Source organism: Elephantulus edwardii, unplaced genomic scaffold (assembly GCF_000299155.1).
Source record: "Elephantulus edwardii isolate Elephantulus edwardi_28Jun2011 unplaced genomic scaffold, EleEdw1.0 scaffold00268, whole genome shotgun sequence".
NCBI lineage: Eukaryota > Metazoa > Chordata > Mammalia > Macroscelidea > Macroscelididae > Elephantulus > Elephantulus edwardii.
The window spans coordinates 3,410,698-3,419,853 of NW_006400018.1; the positions used below are offsets into that span (position 1 = coordinate 3,410,698).

General features: G+C 46.6%; 1 protein-coding gene and 1 pseudogene across 1 annotated transcript; one reads left to right on the plus strand and one right to left on the minus strand.

Moving 5' to 3' along the window:
* The first annotated feature begins 3,658 nt into the window (after positions 1-3,658).
* LOC102846356 lies at positions 3,659-5,739 on the plus strand (annotated as a pseudogene).
* A 1,851-nt stretch (positions 5,740-7,590) lies between these two features.
* LOC102855458 (palmitoyltransferase ZDHHC3-like) lies at positions 7,591-8,496 on the minus strand. The gene has a single exon (XM_006899853.1). The coding sequence runs from the start codon at positions 8,494-8,496 to the stop codon at positions 7,591-7,593; it is 906 nt and encodes a 301-aa protein (XP_006899915.1).
* Between the last annotated feature and the right edge of the window lie 660 nt (positions 8,497-9,156).

Here is a 9,156-nt window from a genome sequence, read left to right on the forward strand (position 1 = left end):
CACCAGAGCTCCCTTTGGCATGGTCTTTTTTAATTGCTTTGTATGCATCGAAAGTTGGGCAATAAATAAGGATAACAGAGGAATTCATGCCTTTTAATTGCTGTGTTGGAGAAGAGTGCTGAATATTCCCTGAGCTTCCAAAAGAAAAACAAGATAATATTAGAGAAAGGGTAACCAGGGTGCCCTTTAGAGGCAAGGATGCTGAAACCTCACCTTACATAATTTTGGTCATGTTGTCAGGAGGGCCAATTTTTTGAAAAAGACATCATGCTGATGAAGGTGGAGAGTCAGGAAGACCTTCCACAAGAAGGAGAGAAGACCTTCAACGAGATGGATTCGTACAATGACTGTAAAAATAGGCTCAAGTGTATCAGAGAACCTGAGGATGGCACAGGATAGGGCAACGTTCAGATCTGCCATCCATAGAGTGACTATGAGTCGTAGTTGACCTGGTGGCGGTACCTAATAATAACATAACCAGGTGGAACAACACAGTAACAGCACCAATGGGCTCAAGTGTGTCAGAGACTGTGAAGACAGCACAAGATAGGACAGGTTTCAAGTTCATTGTTCATAGGGTTGCTATGAATTGTACTCGACTCAATGGAATCTAACAACAACCAGCTACCTCATCACCAAGCATTACGTCTCTCTGCAGGGGCTGGCTTCCTTAGTAACATGCCCCCCCCCACTGCAGCCTAGGAAGCTGATAAAACTCTTCAAATATTTCCTACAAGGCACAGACAGTAAGTACACCCCACTTTGTGCCTAACTGGAGATTAGTACAAGGATAGGAATGGGGTTCATGCTGATAGTATTGGCACCCAGGTATCTTGTGGCACTAGGGGGCCTGTGAGTATATTAACTGTTTGTTATCTAGGACTAGGATGCTGGCTAAGGTTGACCACATACACCTGTGCTTCTAGAAGACGCATAAGGACCCACAAGTGTGTGTATCCACTTAAGCTGTAAGTTAGCATACCAAACCCAGCTCTCCTATACCTCCAGGAAGACCTCTTAACTGCATTTGGAGTCCAGAAGCTCAAGAGGGGAAGCACTAGCAAAGTTCTTTCATCTTGGCATTCTCTTTGAAGATGGCTATTGCAGACATGTAAGCCCACAACTACTAGCTAAAAGGTTGGCTCTTTTAACCTTTCCAGAAGCACATAAGACTTGCCTGGCAATATACTTCCGGAAGGGCACACAGCCTTGAATACCCTATGGATCAGTTCTATTCTGTGATTATGGGCCACCACAATTTGGCATCAAATGGCTAATATCCAAAACCAACTACAGTCACCAATTTGAAGCATTCTTCTAAACACTTATTAGCTATAAACTCTACTTTGTTAACTATGCATTAATATTTGCCATGTCATGAGAGGCACCAATCAAGAAACAAGAAACTAAAAAAAGGAACTGTATGGGTCAAAGAACTTGGTTTAAGGAAGCTCTTTAGCTGATGAGGAAACCTGTGTGTACCATAAGTTCTCCAGGTAGCTGGGCAATGACTTGAAACTTCAGGTATTGAACCTGAAAGCCTTCCATCTGAAGTACTTTAATTTCCCTTGTTCATCTAGTAGGTCTTAATGAAGATTTGCAGCATCGGACAAATGGTTTGCTCTTGGCTGGTCACTCAAAAGGCTAGTGGCTCAGCAGCATTTCAGTGGAGGAGAGTTCTGGTAAACTGCTTCTATTTAGATTTAAGGCAAAAAGTGCAAACCAAGACTACGAGTGACTTGGTCCCCACTAAAAGCAGTCCTCTGTTGGGTTTTCAAAGCTATAAAGCTTTGCACCAAGGAGACTTCCCCGCTTTCTCCTGTGGAGCACCTGGTGGCTTCACATAAACTGACCTTTCAGTTGTAAGTCTAATACATACCACACTGCACCACCAGGGCTCCTTCTGCATAAAGTTACGCCGAGACCCCCCTAGGGAGCAGTAGCTTCTCTAATAAACCGGGTCATCGTGAGTTCAGAACAACTCAAGGGCACAAGACAGCAATTCCTACCACACCTGTGTCCTCATTAAATAAACAGAAGATTAGCACAAGTGTTTGCATTTTGATTGCTAAAAAAATCAGCCTCAATTCAGCCTTTATAAAGAAACCAGAGAATCCCGGGACTGTGGAGTTCCATTTCCTTCTCTCCTGCCCCTAAAGGCTGGTAAGAAGAGTTGAGCCTCGCCCTATCTTGACCTCCAGAACTTGCTCTATAACGGGTAAGCCCATTTTCTGGCTACAGTATTTCCCAAATAGGAAAAAGATAAGAGAGATGGGAGAATTGAAAGGGAATATCTTTTATGTACACATCTCTATAATAGCATTTACTTGCTGCAGGGCAAGTAAAGAGAAATCAGAATTATCCAGAAGACACTATGCTGAGCGACATAAGTCAGTCACCAAGGATTAATAGTATGAAAAGTCAAGTTAATGTTTGTACCCAGAAAGAAACCTTCTTTGATGGTCACAAAGTATTAGAAGGAAAGGAAAGGAAAATCATGAACTAGTTAATAAAATCACAACCAAGCCCATTCATCATTCAGTAGCCCTGCAAAGGGTTTCTGAGGCTGTAAACCTTTACAAGAGGAAACAACCTCATCACTCCTCCACAGAGCAGTTGATGGATTTGAACTGCTAACCTTTACATTCTCAACCCAACATGTAATGCACTACGCCACCAGGGCTCAAATTAGGTAATGTCTGTATAATAGGAGGAGCTCTGGTGGCGTAGGCCACAGGGAGTTGTGCTACTAAGTCCACTCCTCTCTGGCGGTTCCAATTTACCAGCAGTTCTACAGGAGAAACATACGCAGTCTCCTCCTGTGTGATTTACAGCCCCTCAAAACCTGCTCGGGGTCAGCTGTGAATCTATCCTGACTCGGTGGCAAAGAGTGAGGGAGGGACTCATATCGGGGTGGATAAGGGGAAGGTGGTGTACAACCAGGAGCTGATCAGCACCACAGAACTAAAGAAAAGAAAGACACAGAGGCCCCCAAGAGTCACAAAGAGCAGGGTCACTGTGGTGTCCCCAAATGGGCAGATGCAGAGAACAGCAGGATAAGCTGCAGAAGTTATTTATCTGGAAACCTGTAATGGAAACGCTTCATGAGGTAGATGGCGCTCTTCCACCCGGTGTGTGCATTTGAAGACCGAACAAAATGTTAATCAGCTGGACAAGCTGATGGTGCCAGTTTAGATATGGTGTGGGTGATTTGCTCTGCGGTTACAGGCTTACACTGTTTCCATAGAGACACATAGTTAAAGTTCTCTGCTGTTGACTTAGAGATGTGAAGTCCGAAGGTACCCAGTAACGTCTTGAGAGAAAGACCTAGTGATTACATCTGAGTAAACAACCAGCCCTGGACTACACTGTGGGGCAAAATTCCACTTAGAAACACGGGGTTCACGTGAGGTGGTGCCATGTCAGTACGCACTGTGTTTCTTTGGTCAGTCCTTGAGCAGTTCAGAGATTTCCGGTTGAATGCAAGGCTTCAGAGAAGGGCATGTGAATTGCTAGAGTAGGGATGTTCTCTGTGCATCACTGGTCTCCTTCCTTCCCCAGTGCGCTGGTAAGAGGCTGATTGAAGACATGGTTTTCCCTAGAGAATCATTCCATTTAGAAGGACTTTTCTATGTTAAAGAACTTGACAAGCCTGATGATGCCATTGGAGCTGGGACAGGCCCTGGTCCAGGTGCCACTACTGACAAAGGCAGAGAATCCCCAACTCCCTGGACCAAATTCTGCCCCTCACGGGGAACTTTCCAGCCCTGAAGCTGCCCAGCAGCTTTTCAGATGCTTTTGGTGCCAGGTGCTGTCTGGGTCCCACGAGACCTTGAGGCAACTTCAGAAGCTCTGTTTCTAGTGGTTGCAGCCAGAGGGTCACAGCGAATAGATCCTGGAGCTCCGCCTGTTGGAGCAGTTCCTGGCCGTCCTGCCCTGGGAGATCCAGATGTGGGTGAGTACACAGTGTCCCAGCGGCGGAGCCTGGCCGTCCTGCCCGGGGAGATCCAGATGTGGGTGGGCTCACAGCGTCCCAGCGGTGGAGAGGAGGCTGTGACTCTCGTGCAGAGCTTGAAAGGAGATGCCTGGAGACTGGTGGTGGTGCATCAGCGGTCAGGTTCTGGGGCCGGAAAGCTCTCCTGAGGAGGTGGAATCTGCAGGCTGCTAAGTCAGGGAGGCAGAGACCAGTCTCGAAGTGATGCCTCAGGAGCTGGGACATCAGAATTCAGCCTCAGGACCTGGAGCCCAGCTGAGACACATCATCAAAGAAGAACCTGACACAGTGCAGGAATTCGTGACGAGTGCCCCCCCCACACACACACACACACCGCTTCTTTCCAGACCCGAGGAAAGGCGCATCAACAACCAGGACTCTGAAGGCTTCCTTCCATCTTCAAGCATCATCTCGGGAGCAGTGCAGGCACTTGGATCCTACTGAGAAGGAGCACTACTGGCGCCCCCTGCTGGCTAACTATGGGGGAAAGGTCTCAGGAGGCACTCCCAGTCCCAAAGTGGGCCCAGCTAATTCGGAAGAGTGTGGAGGAGAAGTGGCAGGACTCCCCTTTCATGCCAGCCGGAAGATTCCATCACCCGCCTACAGCATAGACAGGACACAGCCAAAGAGAATCTAAATTTGGCAACCTGTTGGGAACAGGAGCCTTCAGATGGCCCTTGTCACATCCCAGGAGAGGCCCCTCCTCAGTGTTCTTTGAGTGTCCTCTTTGGTGAGAACAAACGAGGGTGGTTTGGAAAAGGAGATTCTCTCCATAAAGTACAGGGATACCTCCAAGGTGGGGAGAGAGACAAGTAGCTCCTCCTCAGGAAAGGGTTTCTGGGCAACAGCAGTTAAGCCAGCAGTTGCCTCATTTTCACCTAAGAAATCTTTCTGGGCTGTGGCTCACAGAGAAGCAATAGGCCTCCTGGAAGGAAAAACTGAGGTCTCCCATGATCCAGAAGTTCCTCATGTACAGAAGTTTTCCAAACCATCCTTGCTCGTTCTCATCAAAGAAGACATTCAAAGAACCCCGAGGAGGGGCTTCCTCTGGGATGTGACAAGGGGCATCTGAAGGCTCCTGTTCCCAACAGCTTGCCAAGTTTAGATTCTCTTTGGCATTTGCCTTTCTCTGCTACAGGTGGTTGATGGGATCTTCTCGTTGGCATGAAGGGGGAGTCCTGCCACTTCTCCCCCATACTCTATCAAATTAGCTGGGTCCAGAAATTGGGGGGAAACCTATAGAAATTCTCAGCTTTTGTTCCATCAGAGAACTCATACTGGAAAGACGTAGTTTCAGTGCCCCACCTGCAAGAAAACCTTTCTGCAGCATTCATTCTTGGTGAAACATCAGAGAATCCACACAGAGGAGAAGCCTTGCAAACGTGACCACTGTGAGAAAGGCTTCGGGGACTTTTCAAGATTACACAACCATGAGAAAATCCATACAAGCAAGAAACCCTATAAATGTCCCATCTGTGAAAAGAGTTTCATTCACAAGTACTGCATTAGTAGACACCAGCCATTTCCACACACTAGAGAAACCCTAAAAATGTTTTCTCTGTGAGAGGAGTTTCATTCTTAGGTCCAACTTTAATAGACACTAGTGGAGCCACACAGGAGAGAAACCCTATAAATGTACTCTCTGTGAAAAAAGTTTCCATCAGAGGTTCACCTTAAAGATACACCAGCAGGTCCACACAGGAGAGAAACCCTTTAAATGTTCTCTTTGTGGAGTGTTTCATTGAGAGGTCCACCTTTAAAAAACACCAGCTCGTCCACACAGTAGAGAAACCCCACAAATGTCTTCTCTGTGGAAAAAGTTTTAGTCAGAGGTCCCATTTTTAATAGACACCAGGGAGAAAATAGACACAGAGGAGAAAAACCCTAGAAATATCCTCTCAGAAAAATTTCATTGGCAACTCAAGCATTTTTAGAGACCACTGGGTCCACACAGAAGAGAAATCCTAGAAAAGTCTCATCTGTAAAAATAATTTAGAAATCTAATTTTATTAGACATCAGAAGGTCTACATTAGAGAAATCCTCAAAATGTTCTTGCTGTGGGACAAGTTTCAGAAGTAGATTAAGTTTTGATTGGAACCAGTGGTACGATTTGGGGAAGATATCCTCTCTGTAGCCAGACTCTTTTAGCCCTAATGTGTGTCTCTACAGTGACAGATACTGACTTTTTGCAATCACCGGCAGAATTACATCTTTTTTGTTCTTGTCTGTTTTCACGGTTTAAAGATGGAGAACCTACAATTATTTTTTAACTTGTAAGTTAGATTGGGCTCTTAGAGTGAACTTCACAGTTACTTAATGTCTTCTACCGGAGTAGCTGTAACTACTGCTCACATGGATGACATTAGGTAAGCCCTTTAATACTAAGAGTCCAGAAAATGTCTTCTGATGTAAATTGCAAGCAGATATAGCTCTTTGATATGTGAGTACAATGTGAACTTGATGTGCCATTTCTTCAAATAAACTCAGTAGATTCCTTGTCAGAAAACAAAAAGTTACAAAGATCAAAGGTAAGTGCTATTGCACACACAATCCTATATAATCAGTAATAACAAATATTAATTGACAAGTGCATACATGGGCAGACAGGCAAGATGAACAGACAAGGGCAGACAACATTTCTACATGCATACTTGCATGTACTGTAAATAGACGCATGTATATAGTAGAGTAAACAGGGAAGAAAGTTACATAAATGTCTTAGCTATCACCAGGCATTCTGAAGGACTTCACATAGTCTCAGTGAACATTAAGATCAATTGGTATAACATGGTCCACAAAGACAATGTTCTCCAGAATATTTTTTTCCCAAATAATCAGAGGGAATATATTTGCTGGTTTCCAGAATACAAATAAGACCCCTTTAATTTCATCCCCATATCCCTCCCCCTAAAATCACTCTCCACACCCCAAGCCCATAAGGTACAAGGGCAGGCAATTGATTTCACAAATCTGGAGACAAACTGTGTCCACTTGGCAAGGCCACTTGTCAAGGCCCTTCTGAGGGCTCTGCCCTGGTGTCGCCCTGCTCAGGCCTTGAGGGGACGCATCCGTCGTTGAGTTTTTTTAGTTCCATCGGGGAGCCTGCCGCTGCCTGCTAGGCAGTGGGGAGGCCACGGGCCTTCCTGGCCCTCCTACAGGTCCCCTACTCAGGCGTCCAGGACCAGTCCTTCCACCACCAGCGTCACTTGCATCTCACATGGTTAGTAGAGGAGGGCACAGCCCCGTAGACAGCACCCTCCACGTCAGTCACGCCAGACAGACAGCAGAGAGGAAACCAGAGGGCCAGAGAAGTCATTTTAGAAAGAGAAAACAAGAGCAGCTTCAGTCACCAAAAAATAGAAAGGATGATCTATTTTAAAAAAGAAAAAATGAGGTGGGGGGTGTGTTTGCTGTTGTTGTGGTTTGTGGTTTTTTCCTGCAATGCTCAGCTATTTCACTTGAAGATATTTTTAAAAATTTAAAAAAAAAAAAAAGAGCAAAGTTTGAGAGTAGTTGCTTTCTCGGTCTAAACATTCATGAGTGGACGGTGGTGGTGTGGTGCGGCCTGTCTGTGTTGCAAGGGTGCCGGGGTCCTTCAGACCACGTACTGGTATGGGTCTGCCTTTCCTTGGTCTGGCGTGGCAAAGGGGCTGGCCCAGCCCAGGGAGAAGGGGTGGCCAAAAACGGCTTTCATGTTCATCCATTTGGGTTTTTTAGACCATCTTCTCTCTTCCTTTTTCAATTGCTCTTTTCCCGTCTCGTCTGTGCAGATGGAGTGCACCTGGGTTCCGAACATGACTGATGTGAAGATGAGGAAGAGCAGCCCCTCGAAGCACAGCAAGGTGAGGAGGATCACCGTGCTGGGGGGAGAGAAGGAGCTGCACTTTGTCCAGTCTTCTTCAAAGCAATGCAGGAAGTGGAATCCCACCATGATGAGAGCGTGCAAAGAGATGAGAGCTATGTACATTGTAAACAGGACGAAGTACTTCTGGTTGTTCTCGCCCACACAGTTGTTGACCCAGGGACAGTGGTGGTCCATCTTCCGAATGCAGCGCGTACCAACACTGCAGTGGTGGGCCCGGTCAGGCTTGATGCTGCAGCACTTGGGACATTTATACACCACCTGCCCGGGTTTCAGCTGTAAACTCTCGATGAACTCTTTAATGGCATTTCCTTTGGGTACGGCTCCGGGGTCCATCAGCATGGCCCGGCAGTGGGAAGCCAGGGCCAGGAACGCCAGGAGGTTGAAGACGATCCCGTTGATGACGACGCTGTAGAGGTAATCTCTGGACGGGATCAGCATGACAAAGAGGACCACGAATTCTGCTGCGTAGAGAGCCAGAAACCAGGTGACGATGGCACAGGCGATGCCGCAGCCATCCCGGATAAACCACATGGCTCCCGAAGGACCAGGGGAGGCAGGTGGGACACACTTCTCCAGCTGCAGGTATTCTGGTTTCCGCTCCATGTCTCTAAAGTGGTGAATCGGGATAAGCATCATAAGCTATTCTGTCCATACTGACATCATGAAGCCGGAGGCAGTTCCGCAGTCCCAAGCCTCCGGGGGGACTCTCGCTGCCGCCTCGTCTCCGTCGCCCCCTCCTGCAGTCTTCGTCCTGGGTGGGAGCCGGCCTCCGGCAGCGGCGATCGCTCTCCGGGGATCGAGCAGCACCGTGGCGGTGGCAGTGGCGGCTCTCCAGAATATGTTAGTGAGTAGTGACTGGGTCAGGAAGGAATAGAAAAAACACCAAGCAAAACTGGAGATTGTAATCGGTGTCATTAAGCAAAATGAGTACGAATGGTTGCATGGAAAATCTGCTCTATAAATTTTCACTCAAAGCAAATTTTTTTAAAAAAAATATTTTTAAATTTCTTTTTATTTTCTATTCGTTTCCATACAAAATTCGTATACATTGTGTTTCATTCACACAGTGTGTCCCACACATTCCTTCATTTGACACATTCCCATACATTTGTGTCTTATAAAATAATCACTGTTGACCTAAGCCCACTCTGCCCATTATCCCGTTTTCTCAGATCCCCACTGGATCTTTCCTAATTCCTTTACCTTCTCCCTCTACCCATCAAACTCTGTGACCTTGTGATTTCCCTCCTTCTCCCTCTCCCCAGGTCCCTACCTCCTCCCTTCCCTCTTTGGACA